Source organism: Lissotriton vulgaris, chromosome 10 (assembly GCF_964263255.1).
Source record: "Lissotriton vulgaris chromosome 10, aLisVul1.2, whole genome shotgun sequence".
In the NCBI taxonomy this organism is placed as follows: Eukaryota; Metazoa; Chordata; class Amphibia; order Caudata; family Salamandridae; genus Lissotriton; species Lissotriton vulgaris.
The window spans coordinates 759,853,368-759,880,162 of record NC_141698.1 but is presented as its reverse complement, the minus strand read 5'-3'; the positions used below and the strand labels follow the sequence as shown (position 1 = coordinate 759,880,162).

At 43.6% G+C, this 26,795-nt stretch overlaps 1 protein-coding gene across 10 annotated transcripts in view; it reads left to right on the top strand.

Annotated features, from left to right (window-relative positions):
- The window catches only part of KIAA1217 (KIAA1217 ortholog), a 1,418,769-nt gene that overhangs the window by 523,438 nt on the left and 868,536 nt on the right, over nt 1-26,795 (top strand). For 2 of the 10 annotated variants that reach the window (XM_086941673.1, XM_086941672.1), the window contains exon 1: nt 17,287-17,449. The exons of the other annotated variants lie outside the window; for them this stretch is intronic. In XM_086941673.1, coding sequence (XP_086797799.1) covers nt 17,372-17,449 — 78 coding nt within the window. In that variant the 5' untranslated portion in view covers nt 17,287-17,371. Of the gene's footprint in view, nt 1-17,286; nt 17,450-26,795 lie in introns of those variants that run through there. 10 annotated transcript variants of the gene reach the window in all.

The window sequence follows — 26,795 nt, the reverse complement described above, 5'->3', positions numbered from 1 at the left end:
GACACCTCACTCACTTGTCCCCCTCACTTCCCACTCTGCAATCTTACTCAAACAATCACATCACTAACCATACATTCATTTGTCCCATTCTGCACTTACACCCGCACCCAAATTCATATGGTCACCTCAATCACCTTGCAGTCACTCCTCTCACCCTACTCTCACACTGTTGCAACGCTCACCTTGCACTCACAGGTGCACTCTTGTTACCCACACATGGCAGAGGGCTATTGTGCCTGCTACAAAGAATGTGTACCATGCAGATCACAGAACTGAGTGTTAGTAAAGTAAGGGTAGCCCTATAAAAAAGTGAAATGTTGGTCAGAAAGGGGCTATAGAGAGATGAGGTGCATTGTTGGCAAGTGGTATTGAGGGAATTCATGGAGAATGAGGAAATGGGAGAGGGGGCGCAGATAAAGACTGTTACACCATGCGTGACCAGTGTTAGTGCCAGACGTGGGTCCTGTGCTCTCCATGCCACTGGAGTCAAGATATCCCGCCTGATTAGGGCTGAAAGCCCGAAACCGGTCCTAGGATGCTTGTTTCCAGTCCAGGGAGGACCTTGCCTGGAAGTTCGGGCTGGTCTGTTCCCATTGGGCGCAGGGTCAAGACTGATTTGCATATGGCTGGGTCCAAACTGGAATGTCATGGAGAGCTATAAAATTATGGATTTAGGACCAGACCTCTGTACAATTGGTAGACAGAATGCATAACAATGTCATACATTCACCCCAGTACAGAGATCTGGGCCTAAATCCATTGTTTTATTGCTCACCTTGTCTTTCCATGCCAAATCAGTCTTGACCCTGCGCCCAATGGGAACAGTCCAGGCCGAACTGCCAGGCAAGGTCCTCCCTGGACTGGAAACAAGCATACTAGGACCGGTTTTGGGCGTTCAGCCCTCATCAGCCAGGATAGGTTGACTCCAGTGGCATGGAGAGCACAGGACCCATGTCTGGGCATACCCGTCCCACTCGGGGTGATATATGCAAAAACAACAGTTGATGGACAGAATGCAGAATAATGTCATACATTCACCTCAGTACAGAGATCTGCACCCAAATCCATCGTTTTATTGCTCACCATGCCATTCCAGTTTGGACCCAGCGATATTCAAATCAGTCTTGACCCTGCGCCCAATGGGAAGGGTCCTAGGATGCTTGTTTCCAGTCCATGGAGGACCTGGCCTGGCAGTTCAGGCCGGACTGTTTCCATTGGACGCAATGTCAAGACGGATTTGCATATGGCTGGGTCCAAACTGGAATGGCATGGTGAGCACAAAAATAATGGATTCAGGCCCAAATCTCTGTACTGGGGTGAATGTATGACATTGTTCGGCATTCTGTCCATCAATTGTTCTTTTTGCAAGACTGGAAGTGGAGCACAACCAAAGGATTGCAGAAGCAAGAATCCATCCACACATTGACTGTCTCTGTGGAGAAAAACAGGCACACCCCTCACCTGTGTTCCGGCAGTGTTTTTACTAATCTATCCTAATTTTTGTGTTTTATGTGAAAAATAGAGCACCAATGTAATTTTTTGTGCTATTTTTTTCTTGGAGACTTTTCATTTGAACTTTATAATAAGGGGAGGCGTTTTACCGACATCAGCTGTTGCACTCGGCCGGGCTTTGCTCCGCCGTGGTGTCTCTGGCCGGGCTTGGCTCCGCCATCATTTCCCTGCACCGTGGGGTCCTCGGCCGGGCTTGGCTCCGCCAGGGGGATGCTGTGACTTCAACCCCCAGCTGCCTCAGCGCTACAGGACTACAGGACGCCGCACACGCAGAAGGGCAGCGCCGGGAGGCGCATAAAGGAGAGCACGCCGTTGAGTGCGTTGGGAGGCGTTTTACCGACATCAGCTGTTGCACTCGGCCGGGCTTTGCTCCGCCGTGGTGTCTCTGGCCGGGCTTGGCTCCGCCATTATTTCCCTGCACCGTGGTGTCCTCGGCCGGGCTTGGCTCCGCCAGGGGGACGCTGTGACTTCAACCCCCAGCTGCCTCAGCGCTACAGGACGCCGCACACGCAGAAGGGCAGCGCCGGGAGGCGCATAAAGGAGAACACGCCTCCTCGTCCCGCGGGACGCGCGCGAGAGCGCCCGGGGCTAAGCCCGGGCAAAGGGCGGGCCCTCTGTGGCCCTCAGAGGCCTGAGGAGACTGGACTGGGCCAGGGACCCTGTATCACCTCATCCAGAAGGTTACCGTGCTGTGTGCACGTAAGACTTTACTTTTAAAATTGTTAGTATTTTTGTTTTATCACCCTCTTGTGAGTGTGTAGACTAGAGAGTATCTGTGTGTATGTTGATAGCCTCATTGCTTATGATGTCTAAACCCAAAACAGATAAGGTGATGGTAGGCCCTGCGTCTATGGATAATTTCCTGGTTAGGAAAGTTAACCAGATTAACAATGATAGACGTGCATCGCTGGGGAAGGCTTCTAGGACAGGGGACTTACTAGAAATATCCCCTGATATTACTCCGCCCACAGATTCTGATGCTAATACCAATGATGTCATTTCCAATGACCCTCCAGTGCCCATTACAGTGAGTGTTGAGGTCTATTCTGACCCATTGGTGCAGTTAATTGATGATACCGGTGTATTGAATGAGACCCAAACTGAAGCTAGGCCCCTGAGAACCTGTAGAACTGTATCTCAAAAAAATAATGGTAAACATAATAATTCTAAGGCTAAAAAAACGGATGGTAAACGACTAGTGGCCCTGCTGCAATAACCCCTTTTGTCTTTACAGGCACTAATGGTAATGGGGGTAATTTAAATTCTGATTTACTTGCCTCATTCATAAAAAACCTTGAAGTTTCTTTAACAACAAAAATAGAAGAGCTTATTAAACTTCTAATTAATAAGATTGATAACTTAGCAAAGGAAGTTACAAGGCTGGGTGGTCTGTTATCATCACAAAAGACTGTAACATCTGGTGGCACAGTTCACTGTGGGGGGAAAGGGAAAGAATCTGCTGAAGTTAATGACACGCGGAACATGGGTAGGGGGAATACTGTTGTAGCGGCACCAGCAGGGCCTGATAGACCCAATATACTGGATGCCCCAGTGGTATCGGCCCCGCAGTCACAACCATCTATAACACCCCAAAACAGTAGAACCCCCAGACCCCCAAGGCATAACCGTTATCTAAATTTACCACCTGATTGTGCTCCATTTGTGGCAGTACTGACTAATGTTCCCCCTTGTGGCACACATCCTGCATCTCCCTATGATGAATCACACAGTTCCCTGAAAAACAAGACTGTGGCGTGGCTTAATAAAAACTGTGGTTTTCCCATCGCATATTCTGACCAGATAATGGCAGTTAGACGCGTAAATTGGGTGGGACCTTCTAAAAAATCTGGCTCTGGAGACTGTATAGTCATTAATTTCAAACACCCTCAGCATGTGGCAACTGTTCTCTTGAGAGCTTCTTCACTGGTCTATAATGTAAATAGTATCTGTGTACGCCCCTTGAGTTATTTCTATGCGCACCTCTGTAAACCCACACCACAACAGAGTTTAACCAGGCAGGCGTTTGAACCATATACTCCTGTTCAAGATACCCAATTCTTTTATAACATCACGAATTCTTGTAGGTCAGGCGGACCCAATAATGTTTATAATAGGAGTACTAGTGCTGGCCATTATCGCCATGGTACGGCTCTAATTACACAGAACAGGTATGAAGCATTATCTGGGCTTGAGATGTGCGATTGACGGATGGCACCTGCGGCTCAGGACACTGTGGCTACAGGTGAACTTACAAATATAAATTCAGATAACATGGTGGCTACTAACCTAGGATGTCATGTTGTTTCCTGGAATATCGCCGGTCTTGCGGCGAAAATGTGTGATGTAAATTGGGTGACCTATATCAAACAGTTTTCAATCATCTGTTTACAAGAAACCTGGGAGGTGGGCTGTAACCTCTTTCTGGAAGGTTACACGGCTTTTTATGTACCAGCTTGCCATCCTTAAGGGGTAGGCCGAAGGGGGGCCTTGTAATTTTTATCTCTATATTAATACCTTGCGGAGTACGTAGAGTTGAAGCCAAGCACACAGGTGTAATGGGCTTGGCCTTATCTGGAGGAAATGTCCGTGTGGGTTTAGTGAACTTCTATAATGCTATCTATGATAGTGAGGCCAGGAATGACATTTTTATTCTAAATTCTTTTGTTTCTAATAACATGAAAGACCTAGGTCATAACTTGATGATTATGGGGGACTTCAATTTGCATCCTTGTATAGATCCATTACATAAGCGCTTACCAGAAATGTCTTGTGAACGTGCATGTTATCTCCATATGGAACACACTAAGGAGGGGGAATTGTGCAACGATCTAATGGATGACCTTGACCTTTCACTGGCCATGTCTTTTAAAGACCCTTTATATTGTTTTGATATCCCAACCTTTAAGGGACATGGTAGGGGTACCTTTATATACCATATACTGGTCTCTCGGACAATGCAAAATTTTGTAGACTCTTTTTGCATTGTTTCGAGTGAATTCCGTGACCATAATCCTCTAACAATCTGCTTAAAATATCCCTGGGTAAAGAAGGGAAATAAGACCATTAGTCAAGGCAGTCTGGGAACAACTGATGGGAGGAGGAGGCTAAAATGTTCTATGGTTTCTGCAGATATCCTTTACAAAACAATTGCTGAAACGTGTACAGAGGACATCAAAGTTTGCATGACTGAGGGGGGCGACCCCAGGCTAGTGTTAGAGTCCTATCAAAATGTGTCGGAGAAGGTGTCAGCGCTTCTTACTGTCCCTAATAAAAATCAGGCTAAATTAGGCCCGAAATGGTTCAGTCATGATTGTACCAAAGCTGCGCGCAATCTGAGGGTTGCTTTGTCAGCTTCACCAAGGAATCGGGAGGAGGTAAAAGCTTGCAGAAAAGAATATAAGGCTATTACTGTCGCCCGCAAGGAGTTCCTCAGGAAGGAGGCTTGGCAGGAACTACTTGATCCCTCCACCCTGAAGTGCAGCACCAAGTTCTGGGCACTGGTTAAAAAACCTTTTTTGACCGATGATCCATGTGACGAACTTGCTTGCTGCATAACAAAAGAAGAATGGGAAAGCCACTTTAAAAGCTTGTACTACTCAGAGGGTGTTGGAACCAGGGCTACTGTCCCCCACGTTGGAAGCAGTAATATAACATTTGAAAAAAGCGAGGTTTTGGTTGCCATTATGGGCCTTACAGCAAATAAAGCGCCTGGTCCTGATGGAATTCCGCCGGACCTTTACAAATATGATCCAGCTTTCTGGGCTCCAATTCTGGCTGCTGTATTTAATGCTGCGGCCAGAGTGGGTTGTCCGGGAATGTGGGGATTATCAACCATAGTCCCAGTCTTTAAAAAAGGCGACAGGGGAAGTCCTCTTTGTTATCGACCAATATCCCTGATTGATTCAATGGTTAAAATTATGGGGAGAGTCTTGCTTCAACGTCTAGTAAGTTGGTCGACTGAAAATAATATTATGTCGGCTTCCCAATATGGCTTTTGTGAAGGCCGCTCTACCATAACTCAGTGCCTTAATTTGTTTCTTATTCTGAATAAATACACTGTTGTACAAAAAGGAGCAATTCACCTAGCCTTCATGGATCTGTCGTCAGCCTTCGACTGTGTTAACAGGGGGAGGCTGTGGCAGACCATGAGGGACAAAGGCGTTGACAGGGGGATTGTGGATTTCCTTGCGGACTTACACAATGACACAAGAGCCAATGTGAGGTTCTCAGCGAATGGGGATACCACAGGCAATTTCTGTATTAATAAAGGAGTACGACAGGAGTGTATCCTGGCCCCATTTCTTTTTAATTTTTTTATAAATGACTTAGAGTCTGAATTGCAAGAGATAAAATCAGATTGTCCTAGAGCTGGTGCGAGGGGTATTCCCTTACTTTTATACGCTGATGACGCGGTTTTAATATCACGAACAGAGAAGGGTCTCCAAGCACTTCTGAATGCTTTTAATAATTTTATGTCTGACAGGGACCTTATGGTCAACAATTCGAAATCCTATATTATGCATGTTGGCCGTCAACCAAAAAAGAAGTTTGTTTTTAAATTAAATGATGTTGTGATCCCTGTCACTAATACGTTTTCATATTTGGGTATTTTATTTGATAATAAGCTAAGTTGGGCTCCGCATTTGGCCAGGAAGAAGGGTGAATTGACCAGAGTGAATGCCTCGATTTTTAATTTTGCCCGTAAATTGGGGAAAAAGCCGATGGTGGCCATGATGCAACTATAAAATGCTAAATCTATATCCACCGCAGTTTACGGCAGCGAGATATGGGGCTATATAAATGGTGGACAACTACAAATAGCCGAAAATAATTTCTTAAAACGCTTGTTGTGTGTCCCAGGTAGTACACCGAACTTAGCTGCACATGAAGAGCTTGGTTGTCAGTATATTTCAGATATTGTTGGTCTGAAACCACTGTTATGCTGGACAAAACTATGGTTAAGTCAGGATATTCCCTTAACCCACCAGATACTTGAAGATCTTGTATCAATGGATTATGCCATGTGTGTACCCTGGCTCAAATATTTGAAGTCCCAATTTCTGAAGCTTGGTCGCCTAAATTTTTTTGAAAATCCGAGGGATATAGTTAAGGGTGATGTTGCAGCAATTAAGAGGGCCTTTTTTATGAACTTTAGTGCCCTAAGAGATGAAGTTGAGCTTCTGAAACCAAATGTTAGAAAGTACATTATGTTAAGAACCTGTGACACTATGGAAATGTACCTAACATGCTCCTTTACCTCTCATGATAAATTTTTGCTGACACGATTCAGGTTCAACATCTTTCATTATATTTTAATCAGACCAAAGTTGGACATTTTAAAAAAAACCTGCAGCACCCTGTGGCTGCGACGGGAAGTCTCCACAGGATATGCTGCATTTTATATTTTTATGTACATTTTATGAGTACCCCCGTAGGCGGTATCTTGTCACTCTTTTAAGGAAATTAAATTTTAAACAAATCAGACCCGCCCTTGTATATTTACAGCTATTGCATTCTTATTGTGTCCTGCAGGTGTTAGAATATATAAAACTATCTGTGAGAATAAGAAAATGCCTAGATGAATAACTGTGATTTTCAGCTCGAAGCACTTTTTGCACTTTTTCTGTATATGGGCTCGACTTGCACTTTTTCTGTACTGATCTTGTCTACTCACTCTGTTAAGAAGCTTATATGTCTTATGTATTTATTTTATATCGATTTGTCATTTTTGTGATGCTTTTAAATGTAATGTATAATGTATTGTCCTTTTATGGATTGCAATATATCCGAAATAAAGTCAATTTGATTTGATTTGATTTGAAATAAGCACAATATTATCTGCCCTATATGACCTGGGCTCTGCAGGAGGGAATGGCCATCAATGATGCACATTACCAGCTTCCAGAACTTTTTTGTCAGATGGTGATGGTGGTGGTGGTGGGGCTCGACATGTGTGAAAAGGTTTAGATGGGGGGGCTTAGCTGACAACAGTTTAAAGATCTCTGCATTAAGGGGTAGTAAGGATTTGTATAGTTCAGGAAAGAGTAGCATCATGGAATAGCTAAGTAGTGCTAAGGGTTTATTAGGGTACAGTTAGATAACTTAAAGAATGCATGTAATTAAAAAAGACTTTTAAAAATCAGTTTTTAAAATTTTCCTAGGCATGAAGGACGCAACATTATTACCTCAACAATTTCAATTCCACTGTAGTATAGTTTATATTTTAAAAGTCAGCTTTGTTACACAAGATGTAATTGCAAAATTAAGCTTGGTTTATAGACTATGCAAATTTGACTCAAACTGAATAAATTATGTAGAGTCTAAGAGCCCAGTTTTGCATCTATATGATTGGTAATGTAATGGTACATTGTTTCTATGTAATAGTTAAATGTTAAATTGCGAACATACTCTTAATGCCTCCTTCATGTGTTTTGTCTCAAACAATGTGAACAATAAAGAACAATGCATCTTCATTATAATCTATTTTCCATCGCCCCACAAAAGATCTAGTACTTCCCGCATAAAAGAGGCTGGTGGTAGGACAATGTTTGCATTGTTCTGAGGCCAGCCTTTTCTTTGCACTGTGAGGGATGCTGAAAACACTCACTCTGCTACGGGTGTTTTCTCAAACGTCTCCATCCAGCCACGTCATTAATATTAATGAGACAAGAATCGGGATGCAACTCCTTGCAAAAACTTGGGAATGCTAAGATAGAGACCTAGAAGCGAGAGAAGACGTTCTTCACAGCATGCCACATTTGCATTGTACCTGCATTGTGGCCCCTGCACCTTGGAAGTGCAAGTCACAATGCCATTAAGAGTGGCACATTGTGAATACAATATCGGGGAGTGCATGCAGTGGTCCACGGGGCCACCGTCTACGCCTCCTAATATCAGCCTCCAGCACAAGCTGTGTGTAACCTGTCTTGGTTCGATAGCATATATTTTGAGAATAATTATGGAATGCGTTCCTTGATGTGTGACTGCAAAAATGAACACAATACGTTTGTTTATTCCCTAGACATTTACAAAGTGGGGGGAATGCTACTTGGCCACATCTTTCCCTTGCACATCTCAATAGTGTGCAGTGCTTGTGTTGCCAGATGTAATCTCCATTACAAACTACAATGCCCTCTTGTGCGTTTCAATTTAAAACTTTGCATTCACAGAGTCAGATGCAGTGACTTTGTGAATGCAAAAAAGTACACATTTACCCAAGGTCCATTCATCAATACCCCCCTTTCCAAAAAGTGCCATTTAGGCAAATGTGGCAACCATTACCAAAAGCACCACAACAGCCTTTTTTAACACATGCACAATTTTCACAGCAAGGAATGTGTAGCTCCTAAAAACAAGCAGCCGACCCCTTCGCTCGGAATGTGCTTCATTAACGCCATGGATAGTCTGCATTACTTTTGTTCCCATTGGTCATCGCTGTATTCACGGTGGAGAAATAAGAATGACGACCATGTGCAATGTTTGTACCTTTTGCCTCTAAACTAGTGAAAAAGTTTGCATCCTTGTGCAAGGGCAGAATTGAGAGGCATATGTCTCAACGGTGTCTCTTTGATACTCTGACGTGTGCATGCGCTGTGCCCTGAGGGGCTGTAGCTGCTGGAGGTCCAGTTCTGCCCCTTCCTAAGGCTGGAGCGCTGCCTAATAAAAGGCAGGTGCGGTCTGACGGGCAGTGCGTGACTGGGCCAAGCCGCAGAACACTCTGGCTTTTGGCGTTTCCCCTCTGGTGATTGACCTTCACAGGGGTGTGCACTGCGTGCCTGCTTGGTAAATTGCAGATGCAATGTGCCGGGTTCTCTCCTCCTCCGGTTATTCTCCTGCTGAGGGATGCATGCTTTCTCCTTTGTTATGTGCAGATGAAGCAGAGGAGGTTCTGGTTGTTCTCCCCCTACTCTTGCGGAAAACATCCTCCTCGTTCTTCATTTTATGCAGTAAAAGAGAAGAACAGCGTTAAAATATAAAGCTCACACTTTACAATAGTATTCCATTTTATTTCACATAAAATAATGTCATGCCAGAATATCATAATAACGATGGCTTGTGTTAGATCTGTTTAATTTTGTTTCTCTTTTTTCGCCAATTTTATCCTAATCTATGTACAATCCAAATCTTTATTTACAAATCACACATAACTTGAATCTTCTTGGCACTGTGAGAATAAGCAGAAAGCCTCAAGATTTTTATGTAAACAATAAATGTCATGCAAAGAAATTGTGAATGGTTTAGATTAAAAAAATATAGGTTTCGATGAGTTTTCTAAAGATTGAGAGAGATTTCAAAGTTCACAGTTTAATTGGGGAGAGTGTTGCAGATTTTCAAGGCTTCTACTCAAAGCTATGTCTCCTAATCTAATCTGGTCAATCTCAAATTCCTGCAAAACGAGGATTGGTAAACCTTCACAGTGTGCAATTCACATAGATTTCTAATAGTTTACGCGTAGGTACTGGTAATCAGCTTTATTCATAAAGGGCTCTGGTGATGCAATAGAATTTCAAGTTCCATCAGAGGCTGAGTGATAAGGTTTTGTCACACACCTTATGTGCTAGAGATGATATTTTGTGTTCCCAGATAAATGCTAATCCTGTAATGTAAGCAGACCTGAAGGAACCGTTTGCTACCTGAAAATGCGTATAGACTGAGAAAAATATGTCTCAAATGCGTTAATGCAGGAAGCTGAATACATGTATTTTCCATTACAATTGAAGGAACCACACACTCCTGTGGAGTCTTCGTGCAGTTTTATCCTGTGCCTTAAGTGATCCACATTGTAGGGCATCCAATGATCTTGACATCCTGTCTTGGACGTCAGCCTTTCTTGTTACTGTACTTGTTACTGAAGGATCAATGAGCATCAGCCCTTGCCTACTTGCAATTCTTAAACTTATTACACAGGATCAAACTGTACTTTATGCAGATCCTTCATTTACACCCGCGTTGTTAGCAGATGTTCACCTTCATCCAGAAATACTCCTTCCCGTTTTGAACGGAAGCACATACTTGTTCTCCTGTTGAAGACCAGACCCTTTTCAGAGCCCTTGCCATTTGCTGTAAATGGCATCCAGATCGAGTGTCTTCTTTATTTCTCAGTGTGACCAAATCAAGAAGTTTCCAGTCAATTCATTTTGCTCTAAGGCATCATTTGGGGTTGCCCTAAGGTGCGTGTGCTGTGGCTTCCCAAATAAACTTGTGAAGGGGTGTGTGTGGGCTACACGTCTTGTACTTTGCTTGTTTGATCTCTGGATTCCAGATGTGATGCTTCTCTTAGTTTAGACCTTGATCCAGACACTCTTAGTTAATCCCTCTCCTTCCTCTTCCTCAACAGTTATTCCCATTACATTTGTTTATCTCTGCTTTATCCCTACACCCTAGAGATGCCCAGGAGCCTCATGGGTAGATAGATATGTGATCACATTGTTTCTTAGAGGTTCAGAGACACAAGGGCCCCATGCCATAGGCCAACATTGACCAAGTTCTCAGTCATACCTCTAACTTTATCAAATGTCAAGACACTATTGAACTCTGAGGCCCCTTTGATCTTGAGAGACAGGCCAAATAGCCTCCCTGGCCCACCCTCTGAGTGATACTTCATGGGCACACGTCCTGTTTCAGATAGAACACAACATGCCTAGCCTTTTGAAAGAGACATCCTACTGGGTCTGATGTTCAGCAAAACTTCCATCAGGTTGGTAAGGAGTGAGAACAAGGTCTGAAAGTAACTGAATTATCAGGAATGTAAATACAGCACAGCAGCCAATTCATTTTACTTTTTCCTAACAGAATATTGTCATTTATTGAATAAGTTATGTATTGATATTAGGAGGCATTTTTAATAAACGTTTGAAAACTGCCCACATTGATTCTGTTTTCTTTTTTTGGGTCATGTTACATTTTCTGTTGCAGTGTCTTGAATTCAGTTCAGTCATTATTTGCGATGCGTTACACACCTAATTAATCATAATTATAATTGCATAGCAACGGATCAGAAAATGCTAGCAAGATGAAGTTCTTTCCTTAATCAGAATACCAATGTGTGAATTCTGGTCTATTTCAGCCAGGTTTCTGACATGTTATGTGGCGCTGTAAATGCCTCCAGAAAATAAATGGCCAGTGTATAATCTAAATGGCATTAAAGTAATTAAAATGTAGGTACAGAATAATATCACGTTTATTAGGTCAAATTTTTACCCAGTAGATAACGAAGTGTGGCGAATTCTTAGTATACTCTCCATAAGTCAAAATTTACATCAACGCCATTGCAAAAGACAATGGGTCCTTGTGTATAACATATAGATATTATTATAGAATTATTGATCGAGTCCAGGATTGAAAGTCCCAAACAACATGATTGAATTTTTATGTACAGAGAGAAGATCGAATCACTCAATATATATTTTTTATATTTTCATTTGACATATGGTTGTGGACATTCAGAACATAGTGAAGATGGTGCAATGCACAGTGAAATAGCAAAAAAGTGAGTGTGAAGTAAGTTCAGTTCTAAATAGAAAGTATCACTAGTTTTTAAAGGATAATCTAAGTTGGGGAAATGTGTTAATGTTTCAACCCATTGGAAAGAGTTTACGGGTCTCATCAGGACAAAAAAGCTGCCTGTCTTTTGCCTATTCAGAAAAGGGGGTGGTGATGAACAGAGTGTCTGAATTAAGCAGACCACTCTTACCCAGTCCAAAGATCAGGGCTTGATCCATCACCGTTATTTAGCTCACTGCACCATCCCAGCTCAGAACCTGGCTATATGCAAATTAGTCTGTCCCTGGCCCAGTGCATCATGGGAACAGGGCAGACCAAACTACCAAGCCAATTCTTCACCGGAAAGGAGACAAGCTTCCGGGGACCGGTTTCTGGCATTTCAGCCGTTGTCGGCCCGGCTTGTTGAATCCTGATGGTGCAGTGAGCAAGGGACTCATGTCTGAGTATACCCTGCCACACCTATAGTGGACAAAAACGATTCAGAAAAGGGGGTGGTGATGAACAGATTGTCTGAATTAAGCAGACCCCTCTTACCCAGTCCAAAGATCAGGGCTTGATCCATTACCGTTATTTAGCTCACTGCACCATTCCAGCTCAGAACCTGGCTATGTGCAAATTAGTCTGTCCCTGGCCCAGTGCATCATGGGAACAGGGCAGACCAAACTACCAAGCCAATTCTTCACCGGAAAGGAGACAAGCTTCCAGGGTCCGGTTTCTGGCATTTCAGCCGTCGTCGACCCGGCTTGTTTGAATCCTGATGGTGCAGTGAGCAAGGGACTCATGTCTGAGTATACCCTGCCACACCTATAGTGGCCAAAAACGATTCAGAAAAGGGGGTGGTGATGAACAGTGTCTGAATTAAGCAGACCACTCTTACCCAGTCCAAAGATCAGGGCTTGATCCATCACCGTTATTTAGCTCACTGCACCATCCCAGCTCAGAACCTGGCTATATGCAAATTAGTCTGTGCCTGGCCCAGTGCATCATGGGAACAGGACAGACCAAACTACCAAGCCAATTCTTCACCGGAAAGGAGACAAGCTTCCAGGGACCGGTTTCTGGCATTTCAGCCATCGTCGGCCCGGCTTGCTTGAATCCTGATGGTGCAGTGAGCAAGGGACTCATGTCTGAGTATACCCTGCCACACCTATAGTGGCCAAAAACGATTCAGAAAAGGGGGTGGTCTTTTGCCTATGTCTAAGAAATAAACATAGTAGGCCATCAGTGCCAGAATAGAGATGTATGCTGAAAGTGCCCAAATAAAAAAGTAGTATTCACAGTAACTGGTGGAAGACACTCCTCGTGAGTAATGTCTAAATTATTTAAGGCAAGAGCTTTAATGGTGTTTTGTTAGCAATGGTAAGTAGTCCTAAATGGTACTAATAAAATCCTTAGCAAATTTGTCATGTGGAGACAAAACATCAGTTCCCAAGAACAGTCATTCTTAAACTCACCAACTGTATAAAACGGGGCCTCATATGCAAGTGCATTTGATACACTCATCCACGGGTCCAAGTATTCTGTGAGGAGTAAAGACTGTATGTGGAAATAGATGTTCACAGCTAATGGAGAAGAAACCCCATTGGTATGGTGCACTTATCAAAACATGTGCAAAGTGGTGTGATAAATTAGAGCACCTTCCACAGCAAATACCACAGATAGGGATTGCACCGAGCAGACAGCTGAATTTACTAGCATGCAGCCAAGGTCAGCACGTGTCTAAATGGATACGTGCATCACCAAAAACATGGTCCTCAGCAACAGGGACTGGACTACTGTGTTCATCTGTAGCACAAGCACCATCTTGCAGAGACAGCATAGTGTGATGTCCCGGTTCTGTAAAGGTAAAATCTTAGTTGAAAGCTTGATACTTGCTCAAAAGAAAAAGTATATGATGAAAGAGATCATGGGAGTTCAGGCAGTGTATGTGTTTCCGCATGCATGCATGCCTAAACACCACATCTTTCAAATGGCACTATGAGATCTGTGGAGGGAAATCTTCTAAGGCGTCTTCAATTTACAGATATTAAATGACAAGCCTCCCCATGCCTCCAGATCCCTATTAGAGAGCATCTTTGTTTCTAATAACTTAGTTCTATGAAGAGCGCCCATCCTATTAGCTTGGGCCAATCCCTGCAGGTTCGGTGGATGTGCCTTTGCCTTACTGCTGAGATTCTACTAGTGTCCAGCATGGTCACATCATGCCAGAAAAGCTTAAAGAATTTTGAATATATGATGAAGTGAGGGTTGACATTACGTACAAACTGGATGTTGAGGCTGGTGTATTCTTTGTGGTTAAAGTGACCTTGGAGGCTTCTGTGGGGTTCTTACTGACAATATGTCTGGGCCACTTACTGCTCCAGTGGTAAGGAGAAATCACTTGTTTCATTGAAGCCTCTCTGCACTTGTATCTACTGTGGTACCTTGGGAAAGATGAGGTGAATTGGCACAGAGGCCCCTATTTACTAAGATTTGACACAACACACAAGACAATTTGCTATGCTGCATCAAATGGATGGTGCAGGAATGCACCGTATTTACTAATATATGGAGCATTCTTGCTCTCTCTCTCTGTTGACACTATTTGCTGCCTAGCGTCAACACAGGAACCCTTGCTCCATGATTCATGGGTGCCTGCGTTACAGACAGGACTGTTTTTTGTTCAAGAAAGAACAATGCCCTGCATAAGAACAATACTCGGAGGCAATATTTTCCTCTTTCCATGTGTGTTGCATAATGCAGCACACATAGAAAGAGGAAATGACGAAGAGAAATAAAGACATTTGTACTCTTTCTCTGTAGGTATGGTGTACATTTTAATGTATTTCCATGTTTACTTATGATAGTAAATCTGGGAATTCACAAAAAGCCATAGGTGGATGCACGGGAAGACCCATGCTCCACCTACTGAACGCCATCCCAAAGCAGAGTAACACAAGACAGCAACGTGCACTGCCTTGCATTACTCCAGATTTACTAGGCCATGCCGACTCATGCAAGATGCCTTTGCGTAGCTTAGTAACCCTGACTCAAGGGCTGGCGCTGCCGTATGTGATGCAATGGCAACGCAAGCCCATAGTAAATCTGTGCCACGGTGTTTAGGGGCATAGGTGACCTGTCATACAGCTTTTGAGACAGATGGTTGTTAGATACCGCTTATGTCTCCAGTAGCTCTCTGTGGGATTAGAGTACCATGCAGTGTAGCATCATTTGAATGACATCTTGACCACTGCATCCATGGCATGAGGTGTTTATTACTGGGTTGATTTGTGTGAAAATGTATATTAGGCCATTGATGGTGTAGAGCGAGAGTGCAGTCCTTTGCTATTACCTTATGCTCCTCTGAGCCCTGCTCTTCCTTCGGAGGTCTGCATGGATATATGTGCTAAGTGCAATCATCTTCTTCTGAGCCTCTCACACGTGTGTGCTATGCTGCAATGCTTCATTTCTACTAGGTCCTCTGAAAGGTTATTCCCAATGGATTAGTCCTTGACATGCATCTTTCTACAATCGTTGGAGGGTGAGCCCATGGTTTTATATTAGATGCATGCATTTGTTCCCAGATGCACAGCCTCCTGTAATTTATTGTGAGCTGGGCTTGAAGTGGGATGAAAAAAATGGGGGGGGGGGGGGGTCTCTCAAAGGGGCATGGCCTATTGAATTAAGGGTGTGGCATAAAAACACCTAAGCTAAAAAATTGTGCTTCGCATAGTGTGCTGGTATTTTGCTGTTTCTGTCATTGCATCCAGATATATATATATACTGCAAGAAACCTAATACCTACAGCCCAGGACTATTGGCTTTGCAAATGGTTGTTAGTTGCATAAGATAAATGAGCAACAACTATGACTTCCTTGTATATAATATTAAAAACACTTCATTTCTGAAATAATGAGACTATGAAAGACCTAAAACGAGTTTATTTGAAGTTACAACAAAGGCTTTCAGCAGCGGTACAGCTGCAGAGGTCAGATTTGTTTTCATCCTGAGGGTGAGGCCAAGAATGGGGAGCCCGATAGGACCCATCTCAGCACCTGCTGGCCCGCTTAAAGCCCTGGCTGTGAGTGATTGGTGATGCACGAGTGCCTCCTGTGGTCGGTCTTGATCCCCTATCACTTATTCTCTGATATTCTTTGCTGTTCTTATTTCTACCATGTTTTCGCTTTCGGCAGAAGCTTTGATCTGAACAAACTCTTTGTGTCACATTGTGAGTATTCATTGCTTGGGTTTTTAAGTTATGTTTTTCGTGTGATAGTGCGCATCAGTGTCCAAGTGCTTCAGGTGTGAACGCACTTCTTTGAGCGCCGGGCCTCCAGATGTGACCGTGAGCCTGTCCTTTGATTGGCTCTCTGATGTGCTGACCCGAGGAAGGGGGTCAATATCAAATAATATTAACGTTCTTCTCCTGTTCTAAATATTCTTTTCAAACACGTTTTGTCGTGGACCACTTTTTCACATATACTATACTGGCTACATTTGTGTTGAAGCATGAAACAAAAATACATCTTCTGTAACCAATACATTGCTTTTGCCAGTGCATTTGGGAGAACGCTGTAGAAAAAAGTTTAAAATCATTCAGATGAAGGATTGTGGAGTTTGTGGTAACAGTTTCCTCTGCAGCGCCCCGTGATGGACAGCCAGTGGAATGACGCTGGTGCGCCCTTGTGGCAGTGACAGTAGAAGCCAAACAACTTGAATACGCTGCACACAACTTGAATACGCTACACGCGTCCTTCACCTTAAAACTCCTTTCAGTCAGTTTGGGAGCTCTTTGTTGTCCCTGTCTTACGGCTCACAGCCATGCAAGTCCGAAACGCGCCAGAAAAACAAGTGCGGCGCAGGTGCCTGGGACACCTCATTTTTCTCTGTGAATATTTGCTGAAGAAGAGTTCTTCCTTCCAAACGATTTGTCGATCTGGGAGTGGCAGGTGCCGAAAGCCTGCCCTTCTCCTTCTCCTTCTGTACGTCCCTGTGGTTGTGTTTTAAATAGACAGCAGTTTCTTTAAGCTTCAAATACAGAGCCTTCCCCTGTGTTTACACTTTCAACAGCTCGGATAGATATATCGTCTCAATAAGCGCGTGAGCAGGGGCGTCGGTCAGGTCTTACAGGTAGGGACCGCGTGCAGGCACAGGCAGGTGGGGCTACAGTAACCATGGGAATTCGGTGATGTCACGGTTGAAAGTGCATGTCCAGACAGCCAATTGCGAGAGTGGCTGATTAGAGCGTCCCATAGGCTGTGAGGCAGGTATGCAAATGCAGAGTTTCACTTTGGGGAAAAAAAAGCGAAGGAGCGGCTGAGACATGGAGGGCGCCTTACCTGACAGCTCCGAGGAACTGTAATTCAGCCGTTTATAAATGAAACCTTCCCGTGGAGCGCAGGATCTGGCGCGCGCTACTCCCCTCGTGCATCAGCAGTGGACAGCCCCAAAAAAGGTAAATAAATGAGAGGTGATGTGTAGAGGGCGGGTGCTGTTTCTGCGTGCTGGTAGCTTTGCCACTCTGGCAAAGAAGCAGTGTCCTGGGTGCTGTGCTGTCACTTATGCCTCAGGTGCAATAGATTCTGACTCGCTTTGTTTAAAAATGTGCGGATTTTTGTTTGGACTTGTGCAATAAAGTACTAAGTAGCAAATATGCCTCACTGACTTTTGCGTTCTCAAGATGTGTAAAGCATGGATTTTGGCGAGGCGTCATGTCCCAGGTGTTGTACGTATCCTCGCGAAAAGAGCAACGATTTCAGATGTTTCCCTGCGAGAATAAACCCTGCATTTAAGACAGCACACACTGCCTGTATTGTATTTACAAACAGACTTTACTGTATTGTAGCGTATTTATAGCGCTTGCTACCCGTATGCGGAGTACTGAAGCGCTTGCACACATGAGCAGCAAACTCAGCCGGGAAGGGGGTGTGGTTGGAAGCGTGCTGTCCTTTTTATGTCATTTTCCTGCTAAAAACGTACTTCAGAAATGCACGCCTGCCACCATTAACGGTTGTATTAGGAATGTCAGCTGCGCTTTCTGTCTTGCACTTAGAATCGATATATAGATTTTGATAAAGTTCAAAGTTGCGAGGCGCATTCTTGTTTGGCAGGTTTACAGTTCGGCAATTTATGCAGCATGTGCAATACTCCTCTGCGATCAGAGTCCGCGATACTGCTGCAGAAATTGTTTCTGGGGAAGTTATTGGCGCGCGATGAAGCGGTGCTTTTCAGAAATCAACAAGAGCGGCTGCCTCTGGCGCGGCACGCAGGGACTTGAAGCACGCTCGGCTGGCTGCAGGATGCAGGCGTGTTTGCCTCCCTTCTCTTCAGAGGGGATGCTGACTGTCGAGGCTCTGTGAACAGGCCTGTGTATAATAGCCAGCCAGCCGTCCTTTGACACCAGACACTCGGCCCAACTGTGCAAACAGAGGTTTAATGTCTCTCGCATGGGCGGAGTCCGCTGGTGACGGATAACAGATCTGAAAAGGTGGCTGGAGTGGTTAGCTCGGCGACCGGCTCTTGTGATAAGAGAGGTAAATAGGTCAATTGAAAGGGGTCGCATCTTCAAACTAGTGTTAGCTGCTGGCCCTGATTGGGTCTTCAGTTAGAGGACAGAAGGCAATGACAAAGTTAGCAGACACCTTATATTTATGTATGTAATATCTAATGTAGCATCAGCTCTACCCAGCGGGACTTCACAGCGCTGTACGATACACTCTTAAAGACGGCGGGTTAACCATGTATTGGATGCTGTAAACACGCTCCTAATGCAGTTGAAATCAGTTTTGCCTTTCTTTTGAGAAACACGTGCTAAACGGTCGCCGCGTGCTAGCCGCAAGCTCACCTATGTTCTGAATGCCAACTCTTGATCGCTCTCACGTCTCATGCACCGTTTTGCTCATACCTGAGGCCAGGGCTGCTCTCAAGTGCTGGGTACGCACTGCAGGGTTACGCATGAATGATGCAGCCCGGCCTCCTTCAGCGCTGCCTCGCTGCCAGCCTGTGTGGAGCGCCTGCATTGGTGGCACCCTGCCCCGAGGGCAGGAGTCGCCGGTTAAACCCAGGAAAAAGGTTTCTAAACCATGTAAGAAAGAAAAAGTCTCCAGCTATGAAGAAAACATGGATAGAGATGCTTTAGAGCCAGAGGCTGACAGATATCTGGAGAAGTATTTTGTAATCTCTGCTTTCAAGCAGTGTACATTATCACCGAATTAATCACATCCTGTCCTACGGTGAGTGTCTATACACAGAGCAGAGGCATTTCTTCCGGGCTGATAAATGGGAAAAACGGGCAAGGTGTTTTACCTAAAACCCTGTCAACACCTAAAGCGCTTGGAAATAAAATAAGGCAACAATTTATAGACACTGGGTGTAAATATTTTAGCACGGCATCTAAAATGTAAGCCTTTAGTTTCGTTTTGGAAAAAAACTGGGCAGTTTTTTTTAATGGCACAGATGTCACTGTTGATTTATTTGCCACATTAAAAGCAGGCCGTAGATGGCGCTTTCATATCCCCGGTGAAAGGGTCATGGGAAAAAAAGTTACCCATAGATTTACTTCTTTCCAAAAGAATACGATTGTTTTGAGAGTTGTAAGTATTTCTGGCAATTATGATACTCATGTCTTATAAGACAGCTTTTGAGTCCACCATGTCATTAGGGGTCGAAGATGTTCAAAGATTTGATGTGTATTTCAGCTCCATTAGTAGGCTGATCGGTGATTTGTGTTGTCAGGTTGTCCACAACATATATTTAATAACTGTTGCTTTCTATTCAATGAATTGCTGGCTGTCTTGCCACGCCGCCACTGCTCAATCTCCCCAGTGTAAATCCAGTGTCTATCACCAGTGTTCACCTCACTGTCCAGGCCACAAAAACGGTCGTGTAAATTGTGATTATGTAGTGTATCAAGAGTTTTTGCTTTGAAGTAACTGAGGCATGAGTGAGTGACCTTGATTGGGAGTCAATGACTGCTGACAACTTCAACTATTTGTAACATTTTTCCTCTTTCTGATTTTAAATTACAGCTGAAACGCGCTGGGTACCATCTCATTGAGGCCCTCGCCAATGAAAATGCAACAAAGGCATTTTAAATAGATAAAACAGCGAGTGACTTATTGAATCTGGTGAACATGTCATATTTGCAGGCCCTTTAATCTTGGTTTATTCATTGGCACATTGCTTGTGAAAAATTATATTCTGTGGTATCCTTGTGTAAATGTCTATGTTCACTGTTGATGGAATTGAGATTGATGGGTATTCGGGTGCAATAATTGTGATGGGCATGCTCACGTGCAAAAAAGTGATATTGTTTTTCTGCCACATTAGAAAGACATAGTTTCTGGCACATTATTTGTTATGGGTATGCATTTAGTGAAACAACGCTGTGAATATTCTTTAGGGTTGTCGTTAAGGGCATATGCGTGACACTGTGATTTATGATGTCCCAGTAATTGTGATGTACAAATTATTTTGCTCAATAGTTATAAAAGTCAAATTCATTTGTGTGATCCTTGCGATGACCATTTTATCTGGACTAGTGTGTGTGATAGACATATATTCAGTGTCTTAATAAATGTGTTAGAAATCTCTCCTTGCAAATAACTTTAGTGGTCATGTCCTGCTGCTCTAGTTACTTTGACAGCACATTTCATTACGAAAGTAATAGTGTCTAGTATATTTTTCTGGAACACTAATTATAATGAATGTGTCTCTTAATACAGTTTGTGATGGCATAATCAAGTGTAAAGGTAATTCTGACTGGCATATTTCATGGATCAAAGCTGTTTTATTACTGGCATATTTTAAACCTGCATACATGTAAAAGGGGATTCTCTTCAGCTTTTGGCAAAGTATTGTGCTGCTCATATCTCCCAGGCACTGTATTTGAAAGGGAATTATGCAATGTCCCTGTTGGCTTTGCTGTGTGGTTCAATATTGTAAAAGGTATTCTATTGTTTATGGCCAGTCGTTCTATTTAAATCATTATTCATGATGAAAATAATTTCTTATGTTACTGTGTTCTTTCTATATGTTCACTACTCCTGATAAGAATTGTTTTCCAATGTACATTAATACTTACAGAAATCATATATGACCCATTTTTAGGTCTGGCATGGCAGCGTAGCTCGGTGCTAAATGTGGTACTACCATTGCTTGAAAATATACATAGAGTGGGCTTTGGCTCCAACCAGAGGAGCGTTTTAACTCTCTCACCTCATGCTGTTGACTGTTTGGTGTATCCTTCCATCCCTACAGAGTGATTGCGTTATTGCATGAGGGACTATTTTATATCTCAAAAGTAGACCGCATCAACACTCTTTAAATAATGTTGCTCATAGATGTGCTCTATACAGAAAACAGTTATGTTTTGTTTTTTACTGCAACAAGTTTGATATTGTGTATTTTCATCAGGAAACAAAATGCAAGCGAGACTTATTGGATTTGTCAATTCTTGTTTCTTAAAGAAATATGTCCGGCTGAGCAACCTATTTTGTGAAGTATTATGTCTCAGTTCAATAATCACTTGGACTTTATCAAGGAGGAAAATGGTGGTACAGTAATTTTCCATGATAAAATTCAATTTAAGCTTCTTGTAATAGAATTGATGCTGTTCATAAAAGTCTAAAGTCACAACTGCTAAAGTCTGAAAAAATAACCAACCGGCTCCCAGTTCTTCCAAGAAAGTATCAACAAAAGTCCTTCTCATTGTTATAACAAAATTACATGTGGATAATGAATGTCAAGTGGTCTTGTGTTTTTCAACCTCAATATGTTTTGGGGAGTGCAGTGCCTCCTTCACTTTATCAGTATACATATACAATTATTTTTCCATAACTCTGAGAAACAGCGGTATCCCATACATTTACTTCCATAGTTGATACCGTTCCTTAAAAGAAGACAAAATGCAGCCTGTTATCAGTAATTGACTTTACTGCTCCCATTTTAATCACTGGCAACAAATCGAGAGTTTTGTCCTACAAATTGTTGTTTGAATAATTTAAAGACCATGTTATTGACAGTCAGACTACTCTTACCTTAAACGATAGGGGGATCATCTAAGTCCTCACATAACCTGCTGCTTCTTAAAGTCTAATATTTGACAGGATGTAGCTAAACTTTCAAAATCATGTGCTGAAATTACATTCCAAGGTTTTTGATACAAGTAGACTTCAAATACCAAGACATCTGCTGATAAGGAGTAATCCTGTACTACTGTGAGGTCCTCTTAAATGTAAATGCAATTCACAAAGATATGGGCGCATATCTGTGCCTAGGTCTGTCCTATCTCTTATGTGCATAGTTTTCTGCAGACAGTTCATAGAATTCCTTCCATCTAGTTCTACAATTTAGGCACACCGGCAATGGCAAATGACTGGAAATATCTACTACAGCGTGCATGGAGAAATGGAAAAACTAAGGGAGTACATGGAGGGACATGTGGATACGGAAACACACACACACAAAAGGGAAATCATTTGTAATTGACAACATTTACACCCACATCTACTCCAGTAGTACCATAGCTCAAACAAGATTTAATCTACTCCAGCAAAATCTTCCAGTAAGTCACATGTTGCACATGGCAACTCATTGGAATTGCAAGGTAATCACATAGATATTAATGAAGGCATGGAGCTTCTCTACCAGCACAAACCCCAATGCAACTTTAGACACTGCATATGTTATGTTATCTTCTAATGCATTTGTAACGCACACGGATACTCAGGAGTGTCCTGGCGTGGAAGGCCAACATGAAGACAGAGAATCTGAGATAAATACCCTCATACATCCCATTATAAAAATGCAAAAATAGTAAAAGTAAAAACAATAACATTAATGTAAAAAATCACAACTGTACATATTAAAAAACATATATCAATCACATTATAGATTTTTTTAAAGGTACAACTAATACAAATATAATACAAAACATAAAGAAATCATATAACAATATACATTGCAAACACATATACAAATTGTTAAAAAAACAACAAATCTAATATCTAACACTATTCTGTTCTTCTCTCAAAGACGCAATAACCCAGTGCATACTGCAAACAGACACAGACAAACAGACACACAAACATATGCACTCAATTACACACGATGCTACTGTCGCTCATGTCTGGCCCAGAATAACTTACAGCCCAAGGGTAAGAGGCCAGAGCCCATGGTGTGGACTTTATTTATGTCCCACTAGTAGTAAAGTTTGTCTGGTACATTTTTTTAGTTGATACCTGTTTCTCTCCTTTTCAGTTTGTAATTCTACATAGCATGAGGAGAAATCACCGCCTATGCGGTTTAGAAATACATCTGGCGGCTTTACTCCTAAAATATGCTCCTAAAGTTACTAGTGGTAACCTTACTGTCATATTATGAGTTGTAGGTGTCCCCAGCCTCTCATGTTAGGGGTGGGACATGTACTTCTACTTTTAGATGTAAATTGAGAATTACACCTAGGTATATCAATAAATGCATATCTGTGGAATTTTCCACCTACTGATTTACCATTGTGAATTTGACCCCATGCATTTTCCATGATTGATTTAAGCAAGTAAAGGGACCCTGAATAAAATAATATACTGGACAACTGATGTGTGTTTTCTTTTTGTCTTGGTTGTGATATCTAAAGACTGTAACTCTCACAATACACTGACTTGCTTCTTGTACTAGCAGTCAGTGTAAAGGCGCAAGACTTGGTTTGGAATAAAATCAAGATGGCTTCCTCATTTCCGTTCATGTTGTAGCGCTGTGGTGTCGGGTGATGGAGCAGGGTCTTTCACAACTGTATCACTTCTTTAGTTTTTGGATACCTCAGTTGGCTGTAGAATGACTCTCAAGCCACAACAAGGAATGATTGTCCACCTGTGGAAGTCAGTAATGAGTAGCTGCCTGGTGCTTTGTAGTCTTTAGTGACAGGATCTCGTTTCCCACCTCGGGCTCCACTTGATGTACCTCACACTGGCAATACCACCAGCTCGTGCATTATGGAGCTGAGTCAGCACCCTTGCTCTTCTATCTGGTTGTGCTCTCGCTTTCTCACTGCAGCTAGAAGAAGATGTTAGCAGGAGGAATAAAGGCTGCATTGGTGACAACTCACCTGGGGCCAGTAAAGGGATCAGCATCTCAAGCACAGAAGTACAGTCAAAAATACAGTATCAGATGTGAATGTATGGCGTGGATGGAGGAATCCCACAGAACCTGTCGCCTTTGACGGAATGTATACACCTGATGCACAGTCCAGTAATATGTTGACTATGGAGAACCCACTATTGTAATAGATAACAGTATTGGATTGGATTGCAACATCTGTATAGCACTACACAACAGTGGTGTGATAAAGGAGTTTATGAGCTGTTTAGTATACATCAGAGAGCCTCTGGCCGGTCCGACGAAGGAACCCACACAGGCAGATTAGAGGAAGGAAGAGTTGACTTAAACTGACCTCACTAGAGACTATGAACTCACTACTCAAGGAACCCTATGTGCAATGTTTTCTTCAGGAAGCTCACGAAAATGCGTTACATTTATATTAATAAAGCTGAACATCTTTCCCAAACCTCACTGATTCTTTCTCAGTTTTCCTTAAATTGTAGTTAAACAAAATTGCAAGCCTCCTCCCACCCTGTGATTACATGATGCTTTTTGCTTTAACCTCATTTAAGGGCTACACCACCGGAAAGTGTGTTTGCACGAACACGATTACTATTTTTCCTGGACTACAGTTTCTTTGAGTCTTTTGCACAAGAATACACCCTAGATATTGTCAGAGGCTGCCTTTCACGATGGACCTGTTGCAGGAGGTCTTTTCAGGCTTAAAGTAGAGCTGCACATGGAAACAGTTGGAATAAATATGAACATTGCACGTGATTTGCAAAAGTACTAAGTGCCTGAGTATAATATAGTTGTGGCAATGTACACAAGGCATGTATACATACATTGGAACCACATACATTTTGATTTGATTTTGAAAAATATACCAGTGTAAAAAGAGCAGCTAAGGAAATGCAGGCAAACTTGTTTATCACTAGCAGAGTAACGTTTTCACAATTGTATTTGACCGTGCACTTTTATAATTTCTATAACTTTCACCTAAATTCATATGGTTGGTGTTAGTCTAAAGTTTGGAGATTTGCAATAAACAATCCAGTTTTTAGGTCGAGCCTAGACGAAAGCAAAGCGAAGCTTTGCTGTCTAGGGCTCGACAACTTATGTTATCACTTTTGGGGGAATGTGGACAGCAGACTGACACGTGCTTCTCCTGCCGGAGATTTGACCTCGTGGGCGCGCCTTGGCTGCTTGTAACGTGCATCGCGGTGCGCGCACGCCCAGCCTGGCGCCGTGCACATCCCCTGCCACAGATTCCCTGAAAACAATACACACATGCACACGCAGGCAGGAAGGCACAGACACACACACACACAAGCGCGCACCCCCTACTTCCCCCCACTCACCGGCACCCCCCGCCGCACACACACAGGAGCGCACCTACACACACGCACACACACATACAGAGACCCCCCCCGGTCGCCGCCACATACATACAAGCGCACCCCCCCTCCGCCCCCCAAAGCCCCACTTACCGCCATTCTAAACTTCTGCAGCCTCCGCTGGGCTCTCCCTCGGGCATGGGAGCCCCGCGTCACCAGCACTGCTTCTCTCCGTAGGTGCGTGCCCCAGGGAAGGTTTCGGTTTCGCGCACGTCGCCCTGCCGGACTAACCATGCTAGCACGGTCAGATTGCGCTGTAGCCTGATCCGACCCACATCAGCCCCGAGGATTAAAGGGGTGCCTTTCGGATGCTGGCCGACGAGGCAGCGCCTTGTGGCCCCTGTGAGCTGGCACCGGGCTGGGCCCGAGAGTCGGAGGTCATCCGGTGAGAAACAGAGTAAACTAGAACTAGGAGCTTCTGGGAGAAGAGGGCCATTTGTCCGGTCAGACACCAGAACCAAATTGCAGAGACGCTCTCTGTAAAATTATCCAATAATTGTTTTCAGGTCTGCGAGTGGTTTGACTAACTGAGCTACCGACTGAGAGTGAGTGAGGGCATGGCGAGTAGGCTAGGGAAGCGACTGAGTAAGCGAGTGAAGGAGTGAGTGTACGGCGTGAGTGAGCGAATCAGTGATTGAGTACATGAGGTTAGCGAGCGTGTGAGCAAGTGAGCAAGTGAGCATGGGCTGAGTAAGAAAGTGAGTGGATAGCTGGAGCGAGGGCACGAGGAACAAATTGAAGGACTGAGTACTTGGATGCGCTGACCGTGGAAGTAAACACCGGGATGGTGAGACAGCCGACGCCGTGTGTGAGTTACAAAGATAGTGAGGACGTTGTTACTAAACGGAGGAGCGAGAGGCGCAAGTATCACTAAATATGAAAAGTGAACTACCTCCAGGCGCTGGCTGGTTTAACTGAACAAGAAAATAAAGCAGCAGGTTCAGGGGTGCAGGCGACAAGTAACCTCCCTTGGCGTTCTAAGGAGTGACTGCCATGCGCGGGAGTTCAGAGACGAGTCCCTCTGCTCCTCGTGCCCCGTTAGCTGGGCGTGGTCCGGCCCTTTATCACTGACATAAAAATGTTTTGTCACCTTAAAGCACCCGCAGCCGCCGAGCCTCCTCGAAGCGCCTGACCTCAGAGCGGAGACGCGGTGCAGGCAGGTCGAGTCTGCGAGACTGCTGGGGGGAGGAACGTCGGCCTGCTCACAAGCCCTACGCCTGCCCCTGTGCTCACTTCAAAGCTGAGGTGCCTTGATGCGCCAGGTGAGATCAAGGCACCTGCGTGTTTCCAGACCGTGCGAGGCGCAAA